Source organism: Argentina silus, assembly GCF_951799395.1.
Source record: "Argentina silus genome assembly, chromosome: 12".
In the NCBI taxonomy this organism is placed as follows: domain Eukaryota; kingdom Metazoa; phylum Chordata; class Actinopteri; order Argentiniformes; family Argentinidae; genus Argentina; species Argentina silus.
This window is the reverse complement of record NC_139666.1, coordinates 22,052,178-22,072,527: the sequence shown is the minus strand read 5'-3', so window position 1 is coordinate 22,072,527 and position 20,350 is coordinate 22,052,178. Positions and strand designations below refer to the sequence as shown.

At 46.2% G+C, this 20,350-nt stretch overlaps 3 protein-coding genes across 3 annotated transcripts; 2 read left to right on the top strand and 1 right to left on the bottom strand.

Moving 5' to 3' along the window:
• Window positions 1-858: 858 nt before the first annotated feature.
• On the top strand, window positions 859-11,149 carry lcp1 (lymphocyte cytosolic protein 1 (L-plastin)). Its single transcript, XM_083681737.1, has 16 exons — window positions 859-996; window positions 3,921-4,014; window positions 4,417-4,577; window positions 4,838-4,967; window positions 5,534-5,666; window positions 5,968-6,049; window positions 6,396-6,561; window positions 6,767-6,909; window positions 7,106-7,201; window positions 7,556-7,751; window positions 8,087-8,165; window positions 8,476-8,590; window positions 9,060-9,193; window positions 9,461-9,581; window positions 10,081-10,205; window positions 10,684-11,149. Exons 2-16 carry the CDS (start codon window positions 3,948-3,950, stop codon window positions 10,814-10,816), a joined length of 1,881 nt encoding a protein of 626 aa, XP_083537863.1. The 5' UTR covers window positions 859-996; window positions 3,921-3,947; the 3' UTR covers window positions 10,817-11,149.
• A 1,866-nt stretch (window positions 11,150-13,015) lies between these two features.
• cnot11 (CCR4-NOT transcription complex, subunit 11) lies at window positions 13,016-17,263 on the bottom strand. Its single transcript, XM_083682407.1, has 7 exons — window positions 16,557-17,263; window positions 16,222-16,386; window positions 15,754-15,906; window positions 15,144-15,346; window positions 14,551-14,753; window positions 14,129-14,225; window positions 13,016-13,648 (listed from the first exon to the last, which is right to left on the bottom strand). Exons 1-7 carry the CDS (start codon window positions 16,873-16,875, stop codon window positions 13,451-13,453), a joined length of 1,338 nt encoding a protein of 445 aa, XP_083538533.1. The 5' UTR covers window positions 16,876-17,263; the 3' UTR covers window positions 13,016-13,450.
• Window positions 17,264-17,557: 294 nt separating this feature from the next.
• On the top strand, window positions 17,558-20,078 carry rpl31 (ribosomal protein L31). Its single transcript, XM_083682408.1, has 5 exons — window positions 17,558-17,592; window positions 18,286-18,392; window positions 19,154-19,279; window positions 19,583-19,695; window positions 20,006-20,078. Exons 2-5 carry the CDS (start codon window positions 18,286-18,288, stop codon window positions 20,035-20,037), a joined length of 378 nt encoding a protein of 125 aa, XP_083538534.1. The 5' UTR covers window positions 17,558-17,592; the 3' UTR covers window positions 20,038-20,078.
• Window positions 20,079-20,350: the final 272 nt, after the last annotated feature.

The window sequence follows — 20,350 nt, the reverse complement described above, 5'->3', positions numbered from 1 at the left end:
GGATTGTGCGTGAAAATTCCAGTAGATCAGCAGTTTCTGAAATACTCAGACCAGCCTGTCTGGCACCAACAACCATGCCACGTTCAAAGTCACTTAAATCACCTTTCTTCCCCATTCTGATGCTCGGTTTGAACTTCAGCAGGTCGTCTTGACCATGTCTACATGCCTAAATGCATTGAGTTGCTGCCATGTCATTGGCTGATTAGATATTTGCGTTACCGAGCAGTTGAACAGTACCTAATAAGCAGTTGAACTGTACCTAATAAAGAGGCCAGTTAGTGTATATATCCTAGAACCTTTCTCCTGGCTAGTAGTTACTGTAGCTACAGTGTCAGGTTGTGTCTCCAGCACTCGCTAAGTTAGGGTAATTCTGACTGTGTGAAAAAGGTGATTAACATACATCTGGACATTCACACACACCATTGTCTTGCTCTCTCCCTGCTCTGTCTGATAACTCGCAAGACAGGTAGTCCAGGCTGCGTGGGTCGTGCTAGAATGACAACATTGATTGTACCAGAGAAAGTCCCTCTGCAAGGGCCCTCTTAGTCTTGTCATTTGCTTCAATTCTAAGTTAAGATTCATCTGTATCATTTTCTCCAGAATCACTAGAAATTACCATTTAAAAGCTGTCTTTACAGTCCTGTAATATCCACTCAAACCTTTATGCCTGATTCACCTTGATACCAGTGGCAGGCTGCATATTGCCATATAAAGACAAAACCTCATTCATTCCTGTTTCTGAAGTGTCACATGTCGCTTCCTTCCCCCTGAATTTGAATAGATGAGGTATCACACGCCTTCTGAGGGAGGGCCAGGCCATTGATATACATATGGGCTGGGCCGACTCAGTGCACTGTCTGTCAAGCAGAGCAGGGGGAGAGCAGCTTATACACCGGGGAAGAGCGAGTCACAGACTTGACAGAGTCAGAGCTAACCAGACCAAGACCCAGACAGACATCATCTCATCTGGTAAAGGAGCCATCTCACCTCCCTCAGGTAACTGAACATTCTGAGGCCTTTTTAGGGCCCCCGTGGTATCCTTGTGGTGGGTGTGGGTGTGCGTGTGTGTGTGTGTGTGTGTGTGTGTGTGTGTGTGTGTGTGTGTGTGTGTGTGTGTGTGTGTGTGTGTGTGTGTGTGTGCGCGTGCGTGTGCACATGCGTGTGTCAGGGTAGGAAATTAACACATTTTTCAGAGGATTTTTTGGGTGGTTTCCAGGGTACTGGCACACAAGGAAGAAAAACTCTTGTTTACGGTCTGAAGATGACAATTGAAAGCACTGCACTGGAATAACAGGTTGAAGATACAGTAGGCCCAGGGATGTTTTTACTAGGAACAATATTGTAGTGTATTATAATGATCAGAGGGCTATTGGCCTGTGTGGTAAGAGAGTTTCAGTCAGTATTAGTACTAGTCAGTCAGCATTAGCAGAAGAACAATGGCACTGCAGTCTGAACTGTCAGGAAATGTGTGGTTAGCCCCACGGCACAGCCCCTTCAACTGCAACTTCTGAACTCAGACGACGGCTGACTCTGACAGTCACTCTGACATACAGATAGACTTTCTATTGTATCCATATTATCCATGTTATTATTATCTATTGGGGGGGGGGGGGGGTTGCTTTATAACATAGAAATTACACTCTAATAACATGTGCTAATGTGTCATAACATGGACTGCCACATGTAAATATGCCGATGCAGGGGTTCTCACTAGATCGGTCGCCATTTTGAAATGATGCATCCCACATAATACCTTTATGATGAGTTGAATGGTATACTGTAGCATAGACCCCTACACGCACTGTATAGGAACATAGTGCAGGTACGTAACACCTGTGAGCTTTACATTCTATTGTACACAAATATAGAGGGAAATCGAGGAAGCACAACTGATTGACTCAGTTAAAACAATTAATCTACAAATCATTCATCTTCAGTTTGAGAGAGGTGGACAGATAAGCTTTGTTAGTTTAAAAGAGAACAATATTTGCATGTGGTATTAATGGTTCCATTGCCGATGGTTTGTGGGTACTGCAGTTTATTTCCATAAAAGCCCTTGATGGGTTTCATGGCTGACTCTACAGTTAATCCTTGGTGACAGATAGAGTGTGTAAGGGAATTCAAATCAAGGAAGTCAATTTGCTGCACGGAAGATACCAGTGAATGTGGATGCATGAGCAACATGCAAACATCCCTGTCAGATTATTTTCCTATTCTTAACTTCAAGCTATTTCTGAGTCATTCTTATTTCCACTGTTGTCCTTGAATAGTGCAAAGCCAAGAGATATTTTCCCCAAAGTCAGCCCTAATAGGCCTAAATATGTAACCTTTACGTCACTCAGGGGAGGCTGGTGAAGGTAGAAAAAGGAGGACGGGCTCATTGTAATGCATGGTATGGAATGAGGAATGGTATCAAACGCCCGTCCTCTGATTTCTACCTCTACCAGCCTCCCCTGATGTCACTCTATCATGTTGTCATTAATGTGGTTAACTGAGCCATCCTAGTAGCTGATGCTACCCATGCTTAGTGTCACCTTTACTCCGATTGGCTGATGCAGGTAGAATGATAAACCTGGAGTGTTAAAAGGGTCATTCTTAAACACATTTGTGTAAAAAGACGCAATGTTTCACTTCTGCTTCTGACCTCCATAGCGACACAGAGGGGGGAAGCGGAAGGGAAACAATGAAACAAGTTGTTCTGACTTATCTGTGCATGAGCTGTGAAGGTGAAAATGTACAACATATGATCAACTGAACACAGCCTAATGTAGTATATCATTTGGTGATAGAACCGATGTGATATTCACGACACTACACTGTTGCTCTGTATGTTCATACTGTGGGACCTCTTGAGTGTACATCTTCAGGGATAGAAACTGAGGTGATATAGAAACAAATGTTAATCAGTGCGGGTGCCCCTCAAACAACGACTCACAATGGAAACTGTGCCCCACTAGTTACTCATCTCCGAACTTCACACCTCCAGGCAGAGCGTGCTCAGCAGAGCAGACCTAGTTTACAGAGTGCCTCCAGCTCTGATGTGACGCTGTAGCTCCCTAGTTCGCGAGTCGTTGGGTCTGTGGTCGAGGCCTCACCAGAAACCACACTGTGAAATAGCTGCTTCCTGTCTGTTATCTCTATGGCAACCTGTACTCTCAACACTCCACTCTCAGCCAGAATAGACTGGAGACTGGAATATACAGATAGATATACCTCAGAATGTAGGCTCGATATATGGGTAGGACAGTATCTACCTATCTATATATATATATATCTATGTCAGTATCTGTCTGTCTGTTTCTATCTGCCTCAGTCCTCGGGTAGATGAGAAAGAATGACACGCACGCACGCACGCATGCACACACACACACACACACACACACACACACACACATCTGGTCTGGTCTAGCCTGACTCACCACACGGAATATGATGTTGCTCTATCATGTAAAAATTGTCTGATTGCTTCATAGATTCCTGTATTTCCTGTGTCTTAGGCCATATTCTCATAACAACCTCACTGTCTTCACTAGACAGAGGGGCCTAGTACACAGTAGACATTACATAAAGTTTAATTTCATGAACTGCAGTCGAAAAGATGTGACAAAGACACGTGAACATGTGAATTACCTCTACCATTTCCTTTAAGCAGGAAGTACCTCAAGTAGCTCAGGAAGTAGCGTAAAGCCATGGGGAAGCAGTGTTGAGCAATCACCACCATTACAACACTCAAGCATGAAACACCTTCCCCTGGGTCTTGTTATGTTTGTGAAATCAGAATCAGTCCCAATGAATCACCGGATCATGCATTGCTTATGTATACCTTCCATCTTCCATGTGGTGTTGTGAAGGAAGACGAGACCATGTGTAAATGGTTGAGAGGATGTGCTTTCTTCAGCCTGGTGTCGTGTCGGTTTCAGGTTCAGTTGCTGTTTGTGTGACACAAGATGGCCGCCCCCACACAGATCTCCCAAGAGGAGATAGAGGAACTGAGAGAGGCCTTCGCTAAGATCGGTGAGAGAGGAGAAGTAGACCCCTCCAGACACACACACACACACACACACACACACACACACACACACATACCCCATACTAAAACTGAAACAGAAAAGTGGTAGGTTCACTATACACTCACTCTAGCTGTCGTAACTTTGGGGACCTGACTGTTCCTGCATCTAACAATATGACAACATAACGTGTTGCCAAGTGACAAGGAGGGACGAATGATACAAATAATTTTCTTCTTGTCACTTGGCTATGTAGAAAGCTACATTGTTGACAAGGTTACAACAACAAGTAGCCTAAAGCAGTAAACAGACACCTAGGCAATACAAAGCAACATGGTGAGAGTTTCAACTCATCCCACAGATTTGTTATGGCTATGAATGACCTTTGACCTTTCACGTCCTATCCCAGATGTTGACTCCCAAGGCCACATCAGCACAGGCGACCTCAATGACCTCTTCAAAGCCGCCAACCTCCCGCTGCCAGGGTACCGGATCCGGGAGATCATCCAGGACCTCACCAAGACCGGAAACCAGCACGACGGCAAAGTCACCTTCGACGAGTTTACAAACGTGAGTCCCGGAGGTCGAAAGGTCTACATCTTTGTCCAAGTGGTCAAGGGAATCTCAAGAGGAGGCACAGTCACATGTTTATGGAAAACATTTCTGTAGCAACTTGGGACAACATTAACAAAATGGTGCTGATACAGTCTATGCCTATGTTTTGACAAGGTATTTACATGGAATGGATCATTATAGTGGGTCCAAAGGAGGCTGGTGGAGGCAGCCTCCTCTGAGTGGGTCTCATCTCCCTGTTCCCCCCTCTCCCCCAGGTGGTTCATGGTCTGAAGAGTTCAGAGGTCGCCAAGTCGTTTGGGAAGGCTATCAAGAAGAAGGAGGGTCTCTGTGCCGTGGTGGGCACCTCAGAACAGTCCAGCTCTGGCACACAGCACTCCTACTCAGGTTAGAGGACACACACACACACACACACACACACACACACACACACACACACAGTATGTTGGGTTCATTTCTGTCTGAGGGTGTCTGACACAGAGCAGCTATTCAGCTTGGTCCGCTCACAAGTACTGGTTTCAAGTTGTCACTACTAATCACCCAGGAAGTACTTATTCAAATGACGCATACTTCCCTGCAAGGGTTCCTTCCTGGTTTGCGATGTCTCTGATTGATCAATGAATACGTATCATATGTACCTATCAGGGGAGGCTAGGGTGAAATGACGATACATGCGTGACAATTCCATGCATTACATTTCTACCTACATTTCTATTTCTATAATAATAATAATAACAATAATAATAATAATAATGCATTTATTTTGTATAGTGCTTTTCTCAGTACTCAAAGACACAACATTCCATGGAGAGAACAAGAATAGATAGATAAATAAAAAAGTAAAACAAAAGCACAGTAAAAACAACAATAAAAATAGCAAGTTTATAAAGATGGGTTTTGTACTCTTTTGTACACTTGTATGTGCCCACACCTGTACGTGTGTGTCCTAACAGAGGAGGAGAAGGTAGCGTTTGTGAACTGGGTGAACAAGGCCCTGGAGAAGGACCCAGACTGCCAACACGTCCTCCCCATGGACCCCTCCACCAACGACCTGTTCACCGCCATGGGGGACGGCATCATCCTATGGTACCTCACCTTCTACCTGGATACCGAGGAGAGACTGGTGGGGGTGGACATCTGAGGACAGGCTCATTGGAATGCATGGAACAGAATGAGGAATGGTATTAAAAACATGTGACCATTTCTGTTCCATGCACCAACGCCTGTCCTCCGATGTCCACCTCCTCTCTAGCCTCCCCTGGTGTAGAGCGAAAGAACAGCACTGATAAAGAGTCAGTAATAACCTCATAATAACATGGTCAGATCTCAATGGAAGTTGTCCGTTAACACCTGCTGTATTAACCTGTCTGTCCCTGTGTCCTGGCAGTAAGATGATCAACATGTCGGTCCCTGACACCATCGATGAGAGAACCATAAACAAGAAGAAGCTCACCCCCTTCACCATACAGGTAACCTTCAGGCACACTCACATGAACTCTGTTACAGGGCTGCAGGTTTTGATCGCTTCCGTGTTTTCCTGTCATTATGTTAGATTAGGATGACGGCAGTGGAGGCTGAGCAGCAGAGGCTGGTGAAGGGAGAAATCAGAGGACGGGGGGGCTTATTGTAATGTATGGAATGGAATGAGGAATGGTATCAAACACACACACTTTGATACTGTTCTTCATTCAGCCCTGTCCTCCGAAGTCTACCTCCACCCGCCTCCTCTGGCGTGATGACCCGTTACACTGAGGATGAGAGATGAGGGTGTGGTTCCTGATGTTCTCTACTCTCCTGCTGCACCTCTTCTCACAGGAGAACCTGAACCTGGCCCTGAACTCAGCGTCGGCCATCGGCTGTCACGTGGTTAACATCGGGGCAGAGGACTTGAAGGAGGGGAAGCAGCACCTGGTCCTGGGCCTGCTGTGGCAGGTCATCAAGATAGGCCTGTTCGCTGACATCGAGATCAGCAAGAACGAAGGTGTGTGTGTGTGGGGGGGGAGAGAGAGAATGTGAGAGAGAGAGAGAGAGAGAGAGAGAGAGAGAATATGTTATATATCTGTGTCAAAATTGTATGAGCTTGTACATTGGTATGTGCTGTTTATATGTGTGTAATAACTACGTAAATGTTAATGTGTGTGTGTGTGTGTCCGTGTGTCCGTGTGTCTGTGTGTCCGTGTGTCCAGCTCTGATTGCCCTGCTGAGGGATGGGGAGAGTCTGGAGGACCTGATGAAGCTGTCCCCAGAGGAGCTGCTGCTGCGCTGGGCTAACTACCACCTGGAGGAGGCTGGCTGCCCCAAGATCAACAACTTCAGCTCCGACATCAAGGTAGGCCTCTGGATGCACACACACACGCCTGCAGACACACACACACACACACACACACACACACACCCACGCACATGCACAGGCACACACTCATACACACACACATACACACACACACACATACACACACACACCTGCAGATACACACACACAAGCACACACACACCCACTGATGTTGCTATTGTTATAATTCCAGGATTCCAAGGCCTACTACAACATCCTGAACCAAGTGGCCCCTAAAGGAGATGATGACGGTGTTCCCCCCATCGCCATCGACATGACAGGAATCAGGGTACGTTCTCACCTGACACTACTGACTCAGTCTGCTCCTGAACTGTTAGAGTTATATTGTCATCTTAACCCAGTAGTACCAGTGGCTCAGTGGGTCGGAGCATGATGCTCCGTAAATCGGAGGACGGATGCATCCCATGCATTACAATGACCTCTGATTTCTACCTCCACTAGCCTCCCCTGACACCAAACCAAGGTGGCCACATACACTGAATATATTGCTGGAGGTTGATTTGGATGGAAGAGGAAGTGACTACTAATATGACCACACAATGACCACATTATAACTCAGTGATACACCATGCATAGATAGTAGTCAATGCCACTAACTCGCTCCACACACCGCCCCCTGCAGGAGAAGGAGGACCTCAGGAGAGCAGAGTGCATGTTGGAGCAGGCCGACCGCCTGGGCTGCCGGCAGTTTGTCATGGCGGCGGACGTCGTCCGCGGCAACCCCAAGCTGAACCTGGCGTACATCGCTAACCTGTTCAACAAGTACCCCGCCCTGAAGAAGCCCGAAAACCAGGACATCGACTGGAGCTCCATCGAGGGTGAGTGGAGGGCTCAGGCCCCAGACTAGACAATAACCCAGGCCAGTTACCCTCCGTCGAGGGTGAGTGCTGGGGTCCATCCTAACCCTCCATAGCCGAAAAACATTAAGAACTGGCTTGTTCTGGAGAGTGTTGTTTTCATTAAATCCCTCCATAGAATCCTGTCCTTACTGTCTGACCTATTGTCTTTGTCTCAGAGACAAACTATGATACCAAGCCTGTATAGAGAGAGTGATTGGAGATGAAAACAATTTAAAGACGTGTAGTGTGTCCAGTAGGTTTAGATGTCCTATGTCTTATGCATCTGAACGTAAGGTTGTGTCTGTCTGCTGTAGGTGAGACCAGAGAGGAGCGCACCTTCAGGAACTGGATGAACTCACTGGGGGTCAACCCACGCGTCAACCACCTCTACGTGTAAGCAAAGCTCTATAGAACACAGCCTTTTATTTATTTTTTATTTATTTAACCTTTATTTATACAGGTTTGTCTCATTGAGATGAAATCTATTTTTCAAGAGAGACCTGGTCCGACAGCAGCAGGGGGGAACAAAGTTTCAGTCAAAACAACTTACATACACAGACACAACATTGAACAAACTATAGACACACATACACCCTTCAGTCCTGATTACTGCCTGTCTGGTTTATACGGAGACTTATGACTCATGGAATGTGTGTGTTTCTGTGTGTGTCTGTATGTGTGTGTGTGTGTGTGTGTTCTACAGCGACCTGGCCGATGCGTTGGTTATCTTCCAGCTGTATGAGAAGATCAAGGTGCCAGTAGAATGGGAGAGAGTGAACAAACCCCCCTACACCAAACTGGGCAGCAACATGAAGAAGGTGAGAAGACTCAAATATAACTACAGTCCATTACAGACGTTGTTCACCTACGTTATTACCTTTACCCAGGTGAGGCTGGTGGAGGTAGAAATCGGAGGATGGGCTCATTGTCATGCATGGAATGGAATGAGGAATGCCATCATGTGCCATTATCAACACGTGTGTTTGATACCGTTCCTCATTCCATTCCATGCATTACAATGAGCCCGTCCTCCGATTTCTACCTCCACCAGCCTCGCCTGCTAAGCTATAATCTATCCTGCCCCATTCTCTATTCTAAAACCTGCTCTGATTGTAAAACCCTGTCTTTCCTAGTTGGAGAAGTATAACTTTTGAGAGCACTGGCAGCAGTCGTACATTGTGGTCTATCTCCATCTCTGCTCTGACGTTTCTCTCTCTCTCTCTCTCTCTCTCTCCTCCTCCTCCCCCCCCCCCTCCTCTGACCTGACACTGTGTGTGTCTCTGCCAGCTGGAGAACTGTAACTACGCGGTGGAGCTGGGTAAGAACGAGGCCAAGTTCTCTCTGGTGGGCATCGCTGGCCAGGACCTGAACGAGGGAAACCACAAACTCACCCTTGCCCTGCTCTGGCAGCTCATGAGAAGGTAACACAACCACCGTGTTGGTCAAATGCCTTTAGAGAGAATTGTAATAGAGGACATCATCTCAGATCGTCTCAGATTTCAACTCATAGACTAACTCTAGTGTTGTCATCAAACATACATGCATTACAATGAGCCTGTCCTCTGATTTCTGCCTCCACCAGCCTCCCCTGGTCCAAAGTTGGCTTGACGGGTGTGGTCTATGTGGGTGTGGTCTATGTTGGGTGTGGTCTGCGTGTTAATGGGTGTGGTCTCTGGCTCCTACCTCAGGTACACTCTGAACATCCTGGAGGATCTCGGTGACGGACGGAAGGTCATTGATGACACCATCGTCGCCTGGGTCAACGACACTCTGACACAGGCTGGCAAGGCCACCATCTCTGGCTTCAAGGTAGGCTGAGACACTGCTGTTACTGACCATAGGTCATACGTATTGAAGTTCCAGATCTTGCTTACATACTGTTGTGCCCACATCTTGCCTGAGAGACCCTTCATCCAGAGGTTCCCAACCCCTTTTCACCCGGAGTTCCCCCATTCCACACTTTATGAATTTGCATCCCCATTTGAAGAAAAACACATGTACTGTATGAGTTGTATTTTCTATATCACGTAGACCTATATCGGAAAAAGTGACACAGTCACTGTGTCAAGGCTTTTGGTGTCCTGGTATCACTTTGTTCAGTGCCATGCTGTCATTAGTCTGTCTCTACACACTCTGGCCAGGTCCTGGAATGGTACATTATTTGTTGAATATATGCATTTTTGGTATAATGCCTCAAATCTACTAGGGCCTTGCGTCCCCCCTGAAATCTTGGGCTATGCCCAGGTTAGGAACCACTGCCTTAATTCATGTCTAACAACTGACTGTGCCTATGTGTGTGTGTGTGTAGGACGGGTCCATCAGCAGCAGTCTGCCAGTCCTGGACCTGATCGATGCCATCCAGCCCTCCTCCATCCGTTATGACCTTCTCAAGATGGAGGACCTGACCGAAGAGGAGAAGCTCAATAACGCCAAGTATGTATGATCTATATATCTATATATCTATGTATCACCTCTATATGTATGATCTATATATCTATGTATCACCTCTACGTCAACGTGTATATTACCTCACAACTCTTCAACATACCTCCTTACAGATAGCTCATATAGGCTACAGTACAGGGGAGGCTGGTGGAGGTAGAAATCGGAGGACGGGCTCATTGTAATGAATGGTGTTTGATACCATTCTTCGTTCTATTCCATTCCATGTATTGCAATGCGCCCGTCCTCCGATTCCTACCTCCACCAGCCTCCCCTGAGGTACAGCGTTATCTCCTTATCGATCTGATTATTACAAGAAAATAATTACTTATTATAATTATTATACTGAAATCTATAACCTAAATGTGGAGATCATAATTGCACTGCTACAGTCAGTTAGAAGTGTAGCCAGTAGATTTAACCCCTTCAGTGCCTGTCTAAACCATGTCAACCTGTCTCCTGTCTCCAGGTACGCCATCTCCATGGCGAGGAAGATTGGCGCGCGGGTGTACGCCCTGCCTGAGGACCTGGTGGAGGTGAAGCCTAAGATGGTGATGACTGTCTTTGCCTGCCTCATGGCCCGGGGCATGAAGAGGGCCTAGGGGTCACGACCTTACAGTCTCATGGCTAGTCTGGGGCATGAAGAGATGAGTGTAGGATAACCTTGGGGGGGATAGAGTGCAGGGGTCACGACTTCACAAAACCACCACAATAGGGTACTTCAGGGGACTAATGTCATGTATAGAGAAAATCTACGATTTGATACCAAAAAAACTGTTTGATACTGCCTCTCATAGCATCTTATTTTTCTATTTCTCTTACTATAGTAATCAATAGTGTGTTTATCAATATTAAATCAAAACCCATGTTGCTTCAGGACTAACATGATGCGAAAATAAAGATATCAGGGAATTAACTGATTGTTTTATATGAAAGCTGGTGTTGTGTCCTGGTTTTGTTCTAACTGTACGTGGGCCTAATGCATGAATGTACCGTACTACATGAGCTAGAACTGTATTACACTACATGAGCTAGAACTGTGCTACACTACGTATTTTACAACTGTACTACACTACATGGAACTACAACTGTGGTATACTACATGAACTAGAACTGTGGTACACCACATATTCTACAACTGTACTACACTACATGAACTAGAACTGTGCTACACCAGCAGTTTGACCACTTTACCGGCCCCTTATAAATAGTAGTTCTGCTTCTGGGAACCTATTCATCTGATAACCACCTAGTTCCTCTTCAAACACAGAGATCTGAACAGAGATGAGAACCTCTCCTGTTTCACATACAGTGGGGGAAATAATTATTTGATCCCCTGCTGATTTTGTTAGTTTGCCCGATTACAAAGAAATGACCGGTCTATAATTTTTATGGTACTTTTATTTTAACAAATAGAGACAGAATATCAACAAAGAAGTCCAGAAAAAACACATTATATAAAGTTATAAATTCATTTGCATTTGATCGAAGGAAATAAGTATTTGATCCCCTACAAACCAGCAAGAATTCTGGCTCATACAGACCGGTTATATGCCCATGAGGCACACAGATTAGTCCTGTCACTTTAGGAAAAGTACTCCTAATCTCTGCTTGTTATGGGTATAAAAGACACCTGTCAATAGACACCTGTCCATTCCAACCTCTCCACCACCATGGGCAAGACCAAAGAACATTCAAAGGACATCAGGGTAAGAGTTGTAGACCTGCACAAGGCTGGAATGGGCTACAAGACCATCAGCAAGAAGCTTGGTGAGAAGGAGACAACTGTTGGTGCAATTATTAGAAAATGGAAGAAATACAAAATAACCATCAATCGCCCTTGGCCTGGAGCTCCATGCAAGATCTTGCCTCGTGGGGTAAGGATGATCATGAGAAGGGTGAGGGATCAGCCCAGAACTACATGGGAGGAGCTTGGTAATGATCTCAAGGCAGCTGGGACCACAGTCACCAAGAAAACCATTGGTAACACACTACACCGTAACGGATTGAAATCCTGCAGTGCCCGCAAGGTCCCCCTGCTCAAGAAGGCACATGTACAGGCCCATCTGAAGTTTGCCAATGAACACCTAAATGATTCAGAGAAGGCTTGGGAGAAGGTGATGTGGTCAGATGAGACCAAAATTGAACTCTTTGGCATAAATTCGACTCTTCGTGTTTGGAGGGAGAGAAATGCTGAATGCTACAATCCCAAGAACACCATCCCCACCGTCAAACACAGAGGTGGAAACATTATGCTTTGGGGTTGTTTCTCTGCTAAGGGTACAGGACGACTTCACTGCAGAGGGGCCAATGGAGGGGCCAATGGACAGGGCCATGTACCATAAGATCTTGGACGAGAACCTCCTTCCCTCAGCCAGAGCACTGAGGATGGGTCGTGGATGGGACTTCTGTAAAGAGGAGTGGACCAAAATCCCTCCTGAGATGTGTGCAAACCTGGTGACCAACTATAAGAAACGTCTGACTTCTGTGCTTGCCAGCAAGGGTTTCTTCACCAAGTACTAAGTCATGTTTTGCTTAGGGATCAAATACTTATTTCCTTCGATCAAATGCAAATGAATTTATAACTTTATATAATGTGTTTTTTCTGGACTTCTTTGTTGATATTCTGTCTCTATTTGTTAAAATAAAAGTACCATAAAAATTATAGACCGCTCATTTCTTTGTAATCGGGCAAACTAACAAAATCAGCAGGGGATCAAATAATTATTTCCCCCACTGTATATCCATGTACTGTCTGTCACAGCATGCACATAGAAAACACAGGCACAAACAACAACATAGGCAATTCATACATATCTGTTTTGTTTATTAAAACAAAGTAATCAGACGATTCATTTAAGCATTTCAGTTTTAATGAAACTAAATAAAGAAGACAGACGATTCATTGCAACATCTCTGTTTTAATGAAACAAAACTTAAAAGCATCAATCTCAGCAAGGGAGAGAAAAAAAAAAACAGTTTCAAAATTCCTTTTCAAAATATGTCCATCGTTTTGTGTTTTTTTCCAGAAAAGAGGAGAGAAACAGTAACAGAGTTCAGAATGAGACTCCAGGTGAGTACTGGTTAGACTGGGAGGATTGTCTGGGTACTGGAACTATTCAACCAGGGTCAGCCTCTCTGTGGAGGAGGAGGCAGCACTATTTAGCAGGACACGCCTCTGTGGGTGCTCTATTTGGCAGGTCTTGTCCCCGCCCCGTCTTTCCTATCCGAACGCGTTATTTGGCAGGCTTGGCCTCGAGGGGGTTATCTCCGGTGTCGAGGGTCTTGAGGAGGCGGAAGAGACCGGCGGCCTCCCGTATGCGGCTGAACTCGATGCAGAAGGCCTGGACCTCGATGAACAGGTCCTGGACGTTGATGATCTTGTTCCGGATCAGAGACTGCAGGAACACGCAGACCAAGCGCACCAGACGGTTCTAAACGACGGAAACACAGAAGCGGAAACCCTGAGTGATTTAGAACCACGTGGTTGGTCTGTGGGCTGACGCCACACACTGGTACAAGTCTGCTTCTTGTCTAAGACATGTGGCATTCACACTGATGGGCCTGCGGTTGGTCTGATTCTCTACTCTCCTTTCTCACGGTTACACAGTGAACTAGGGGAGGCTGGTGGAGGCTGAAATCAGAGTACAGGCTCATTTACTATTCTTCGTTGCATCTCATGCATTACGATGAGCCCGTCCTCCGATTTCTACCTCCACCAGCCTCCCCGGTTGAATAAGTGCATCCTTTGAAGAGAAGGGTGGAGAAAGGGACCACTGCCTACAGTATGTATACAAACCATTGGTCTGGACAGCAGACCACTTTAAATCTGTCCAGTTTGACAAGACAAACACTAATCTACAAAACCCTCCCTCTCTTCACAGCAGACCCTCCCACCCTCCCTCCCAACGTACCTGCATGTATTTGTCCTTGATCTGTTCACAGGTGGAGATACAGTTGGATATGTACAGGTGGATGAACTCAGGTGGGAGGTCTACAGCAGTGGTCAATCTGTAGACACAAAGTAACACCATTATGAATGAATAAACCAGGCCTTATATGAACTAACAGCAGTCAATACATCTGGGGAATATCATTCAGGACATACAACTAAGTAGCGTGTGTTAAGCAAAACAAGAGTTGAATAAAGTCCTACAAAACAGGTAATTTCACCGTTCAGTGGAGAAGCAGATGAACATCTAACCACGACCACCACCAAAAACACCCACTCAAACCAACCGCTATGAGCAGTGACCCCCTAAACCAACCCCAGTCCATCCACCTCCTCTCCCAGGACAGCAGCTGCCCCCCCCCGCCCCCAAATTCCAACTCCTACCTGTTGACAACTTCCATGGAGTGTAGGGACATGTCCATGTTGACGAGCACAGAGAAGTACTCTGTGATCTGGCTGGACTGCATGAGCTTGAGCAGCATCTCGATGGCCACCAGCGGGTTGTTCTCCACCAGGTCAGGCAGCTTGGCCGGGGTCAGGCCGATGTGGTACACCAGCTTCAGGTCCTTCTCCAACTCACCCAGCAGCTGGAGGGAGGGAGAGAGGGAGGGGGGTAGGGATAGAGAGAAAGAGGGAGGTGGGGGGGGGGGTTAGAGAGAGAACAGCACATTAGGTTCATATCCATCAACAGTTCATTACTGAGAGATTTCTCCTGAGGACTCTATCAACCTACTTTATCTATCTAGGAGGTTTCTCAGACAGATTAAGGTAAATCCTGGACTAGGACTAGCCTTAATCTAGGTCCAGGAAAACAGTTTATAGAATAGAATTTAATTCTCTGAGACAATTGTGACTCTCGTGCTGAGGAACAGGCCAGCGAGACAGAACAGAAGGTTCTTTAGACTGTGACAGAATGTCTGTACATTTCCCATCCTGCCCCAGTGTGAGCTGCGTGTGTCTGTACGCCTCCCACACACCTGTGACTGCTGCTGGGCGGACAGCGGGCTCTTGAAGGCCTTGGACATGATGCGTTTGATCTCCACGCCTGTGCTGTTCTTCACACACATGGAGCGGTCCCACTGCACGCTGTGGTCGGGCTCCGTGGGGTTCAGCCACGCCAGCTCGTCCTCACACACGTGCAGCGGAGGGGGCGGCCGGATGAACTCTGGACGGAAGTGACCTGGGGGGGAGAGGAGGAGGGGAGGGTCACTGGGGCAGGTTACAGAGAGGCTAGGTGGCTAATATGAGTCTTCTACATACGTGTCACAAGGTAGCAGTGTGGCTAACATATTACAGAGAGGCTATGAGGCAGACATACTGTAGGAGCAGGGGAGGCTGGTGGGGGTAGAAAACGGAGGACGGGCTCCTTGTAGTGCATAGAATGAAATGAGGAATGGCATCAAACTCATCACTTGTGTTTGATACCATTCATCATTCCATTCCATGCATTACAATGAGCCGGTCCTCCGATTTCAAGCCTAAAAACACACTCATTTTCAATATTTCATATGTTCACTTCAGCTATGTATAGTGTGTGTATAGATAGGTACAGATCATCTATATATCTATGTATATAGTTCCACTTACTCTCCAGCGGAGGCCGAGGGCCAGTGACCAGAGACTCTGTAATCTGATTGGCCACGGAGCTGTCGAACCCAGAGTTGGAGGAGTCTGGGTCTGGGTCATTGATGATACTGGGGAAGCTGGCCTTGCTCTGGGTGGGCAGCTCCGACTGGCGCTCTGGGAGGAGGGGGGTGGGGAGAGAAGAAGAGAGAGAGAGAGAGAGAGAGAGAGAGAGGGAGGGAGAGAGAGAGAGGTTAGACATAAGGAGGTGACATGTTTGAGAATTATATTATTATGCTATACTGCAGTGAAAACTTAAAAGTCCCAAAAACAGTCAACTCTCTTGCCAATTATAAATGTGACCTCAATTAACCCACAGAACTGTTACAAGTCTCAGCAGCATATACAGTTGACCCTGGAACAAGGACAAGAATGGGACCATTACACACACACACACACACACACACACACACACACACACAGGTCTAGTACCTGCTAGGGCCAGCTGTAGTCCACTGATGTCTATGGACTGGGGCTGATTCCCCACATCCATGCAGGACACCTGTCTGGGCGTCTTCTTGAAGAGCTCCCTGGGTGGAGCCAGCATCAGCTGGGACAGGAAGAACTTCTCTGGCTGAGTTATGGGAGGCAGGAACCCTGCAGACACATAATAACATAAACATGATCAGCTTTCATGACAGTATTCAACCAGTTATTTTGCATGGCTTGAGTTGAGTCACAGAGACAGAGGGTCAGAGAGAGAGAGAGAGACAGAGAGACAGAGAGAGAATGGGACCATCACACAAAATGAGATGATTCAGACTCACCAGACAGTTGTTTCTCTTGCTCCTCTCCGACCGGTGAGGGGTTCAGCAGGTGAGCGAACACAGCAGCAAATGGATTGGCGGCCAGCGGCTCTGTGCGGTACATCTCCCAGAGGAGGTAGAGAGCGGTAAGCCGCTGGGGAGAGCTAGGCAGGAGGTCCGGCTGCTGGAGCAACATCACCAACACCGAGCCAACCCGGAAATGTTCCGCCTTTCCAAAGTAGTGATGAAAGGCGGTTGAGAGACTTTCGAAAGTGTTGGTGCAAGCCTCCTCGGAGATGATGCCCAAGAGGTTGGAGAGTTCCTTCGGGGCGAGTGTCATTGTTCCTCTGATTTGATAGTGAGCAAGCAACCTGACTAACTGTCTTTTTATGTCATCAAGATCAATTGCCGGCGAATAGTGTTGTCCCTATAATTGAAGATAGCGGGATTCAGTTCATTCTAAAATAGAAATGTCTGCTAGCTACCTTTCCAACTAACTTCTGGGGTACCAGCTAAACAGTTAGCAAGTGCTAGCTAGCTAGCTAGCCAATAAAGTCATTGTGAAATTAAGAAATATAGCTTAACAAAACCTATCTTGACCAAACTAACATTTACATAACAGTCTTACTGATCTAGTGAGCATCTCTCAAGTGGTAACCACGGGCGAGATCTGCAGTAAGTTGTCTTTTCTCAGCTGTCAAAATTCCACCACCACCAGTTTAGCTCCACTTCGTTCACAACATTAGACTGGAGCGTCGCCGGTTGACTCCGAGTCGACCCTGTCTCCACCAGTGAAATGCATTATGGGATATGTAGTCCTTGGGATCACTGGAAATTCGCGTTCGCTCTTGACTTTTCACGTGCACTTACAGTCGCCATATACTTTATTTAGATCAAACATTTGTTAAGAATTATATTTGGCTTAACATTTAGTGTGGGAGAGCCCTGCAAAACAACTTTTACGGTCGTCTTGCCGACCCGGACATAAATCCATTCTGCTTCGCCTTCTACTACCCACAAGCCCTTGTAACTTCCTTTCCGACATTTATCGGGCAGAGTGAGTACTGTTTCCTAAAATTCGTGTTATTTATCCAACCTCATCTTGGTCTTGTGACAGTATAATCCAATATTTCTATCAAGGATTTGATATATGATACATTGCACTCCCCGAATAATCTAATATTAATGGATAATACACCAAACATCGATTAATACATTGAATGGAATCGTAGAGCCACCTAGCCATTAGTCGGCTACAGGAGTCTTCAACCAGTGTTTAGCGAAGTAGAAATATTGTTGCATAAATTAATTTAAGTTTCATAGCGTATTCTTTATGTATGCCTCCAGACAACCGCTATTACTACGTCTTTCCCTTCTCTCAAACTGTAACACTTGACACCTTCGCAGCTTGCCGGTAGCGTTAGCCAGGTACTAGCTAAGTTAGCTTGCTAGATAACATTGCCTGGTGTCAGAAACCAGAGTCATGCCCCGCAAGTTGTAGTTGGCAACAGGTTAGTCATTTTTGTGAGTAGTACAATTACACAAGCTGCATATTTAGTGACAGTGTACACGTGGCATTGTTTACCTTCATTCACAGGCAATACCTGTTATTTCTCACCTAACATTCCAAGCTCTGTACGGCTAGGCAGCGGGACCACCTGACCTATCTCAAACCCAATGTCTTCCAGTCAGGATGAACTGAAACAAACTGATTTCTCATGTCTTGCGCGATTTTATCTGTGTTTTCCAGATGGCGCCAAACAAGAAGGGAGGTGAGAAGAAGAAGGGGCGTTCTGCCATCAACGAGGTGGTGACCAGGGAATACACCATCAACATCCACAAGCGCATCCATGGAGTGTGAGTAGCTAGCTAACACTGGGCCTGGGGGGTGTCACATCGGATTCTGCTGCTGGTCTGGCATGGAAGACAGTGGAGGCTGGTGGAGGTAGAAATCAAAAGGCAGGCTAATTATAATTCCTCACACATTCCTCGTTCCATACATTACAATGAGCCGGTCCTCCCGATTTCTTCCTTCACCAGCCTCCCCTGATGGAATAGTGTTCCCTAATGTAGTTGTTGGTGGAAATGACCCTCTAGATGGCCTTGGTTGTAAGATGCTGTGGTTGCTGTGTAGTTGTATTTGTTATCCGAACAATTGTATAGAAGAGTACTCAACAATTGCTATTTGAGGGTATTGCTCCATATTGTACGATATGCATGTAGAATATCAGCTCATGCATTATGTTTTGAGACCTTTGACCTTTGTCAATAAGTGCTGTTGACTGAGGCGAGGAGTGCAGTGTAGATTTAGTCATCGTATGTGCCACTGCTGTTTCTTCACTGCCAGTTCTAAATATGGCATCATCGCTTATCTGGACTAACACAGTTGATGTACAGCGGAATGGTGTTCTTTGGATTCAAAGCACGTTGGAACAGCAGCTTTTGAGGCCTTCTCATTTGCACTAGCCTTTTTAATTGGCTGATAACTTAACATGGACAAAGCTGTGGTATCGATAACCTGCCTGACTCTTGGTGTATTCAGCTCAGGTGTTGAATCATATCTGTTCATGGAACTTACATGTTTCTGATCTGTCTCTGTGTCCCCTTGTCTTCTCCAGAGGGTTCAAGAGGAGGGCTCCTCGCGCTCTCAAGGAGATCCGTAAGTTCGCCATGAAGGAGATGGGAACCCCCGATGTCCGCATCGACACTCGTCTCAACAAGGCAGTGTGGACCAAGGGAGTGAGGTAAGCACCTCCCACATCCAGCTGACAACCCTCACGTTGTCTTGGAAACCAAAGCTGGACGTGACCCAGGGTCATGTTCAAGAGGTCAGGACTGTCTGGAGATGGTGTCATATCTTCCTCTACATGGCAGAGGGATGAGTCTATTCTGTGTTGTATTTCTGATGTGCTCCAGGAGCCTGTCAATTGAATGACCATGTTGAACTCGAAGGATGTAGTGAAATCTGTTTCTATGGTTTCCTGATGGACCATTTATAGAATGTTCCATTCATTCCATGAGGTTTAATGTTTGTGTGTGTGTTTCAGGAACGTGCCCTACCGCATGCGTGTGCGTCTCTCTAGGAAACGTAACGAAGACGAGGACTCTCCCAACAAACTGTACACCCTGGTTACATACGTACCTGTCACCACATACAAAGGTAGGCAGCCGGCACCATGACGTTTGCACTATGCAGACCCTTATCTATAAGTGTACTCTTTTGAGGTTTGTGATGTTTGACATTGGCTTGATGCTGTTATGTGGAATTCCATGCTACATGCAAACACATCTACAGGTTTGAATCTTGCTTCCAGACCAGCTGCTTGCACACTGATTGCACATAGCAAATGGCATTAATCTGTGTCCATTATCGAATAATGCCTCTGAACATGTTGTGTTACTCTGTTGACCTCGTTTGGCTGTTTACCCAGACTGATTGTTTGTTTCTTTTTCTGTCTTTCTCTCTCCAGGTCTGCAGACAGTCAATGTGGATGAGAACTAGAACTTCACTTCTGTGGAAATAAATTTGTAAAAAGAGAAGAACTGCAGACTCTTGACGTTTGTTTCCTTCTCCTCCTGACCTTGGGACAGTCTCTCAGCACATTCAACACAGTATACATCGAATGTATTCTGGGGTCATACCGTAGACACCATGTGCTATCTCAAATATTTAGTTTGCGATTGTCTTTGAAATTTCATCCAGAAGCGAGGCGGGGCAGAATCTGGACGGGGGAATGGAATGTGACCCAGCACAGAATCACTTTGATCTGGGTTGAATGTTCTGAGAACACTGGCCCCTTGAGTTCTAAAGCAGT

Excerpts from the sequence above, each read along its gene's own strand:
- lcp1 (XM_083681737.1), top strand. The coding sequence starts at position 3,948 with ATGGCCGCCCCCACACAGATCTCCCAAGAGGAGATAGAGGAACTGAGA. Across the intron at positions 5,667-5,967 it reads GGGGACGGCATCATCCTATG|TAAGATGATCAACATGTCGG; the intron begins GTACCTCACCTT and ends GTGTCCTGGCAG. Across the intron at positions 8,591-9,059 it reads TGGGCAGCAACATGAAGAAG|CTGGAGAACTGTAACTACGC; the intron begins GTGAGAAGACTC and ends TGTCTCTGCCAG.
- cnot11 (XM_083682407.1), bottom strand. The coding sequence starts at position 16,875 with ATGACACTCGCCCCGAAGGAACTCTCCAACCTCTTGGGCATCATCTCC. Across the intron at positions 15,907-16,221 it reads ACTACAGCTGGCCCTAGCAG|AGCGCCAGTCGGAGCTGCCC; the intron begins GTACTAGACCTG and ends CCCTCCTCCCAG. Across the intron at positions 14,226-14,550 it reads TCCATGGAAGTTGTCAACAG|ATTGACCACTGCTGTAGACC; the intron begins GTAGGAGTTGGA and ends TTGTGTCTACAG.
- rpl31 (XM_083682408.1), top strand. The coding sequence starts at position 18,286 with ATGGCGCCAAACAAGAAGGGAGGTGAGAAGAAGAAGGGGCGTTCTGCC. Across the intron at positions 18,393-19,153 it reads CACAAGCGCATCCATGGAGT|AGGGTTCAAGAGGAGGGCTC; the intron begins GTGAGTAGCTAG and ends TGTCTTCTCCAG. Across the intron at positions 19,280-19,582 it reads GTGTGGACCAAGGGAGTGAG|GAACGTGCCCTACCGCATGC; the intron begins GTAAGCACCTCC and ends TGTGTGTTTCAG.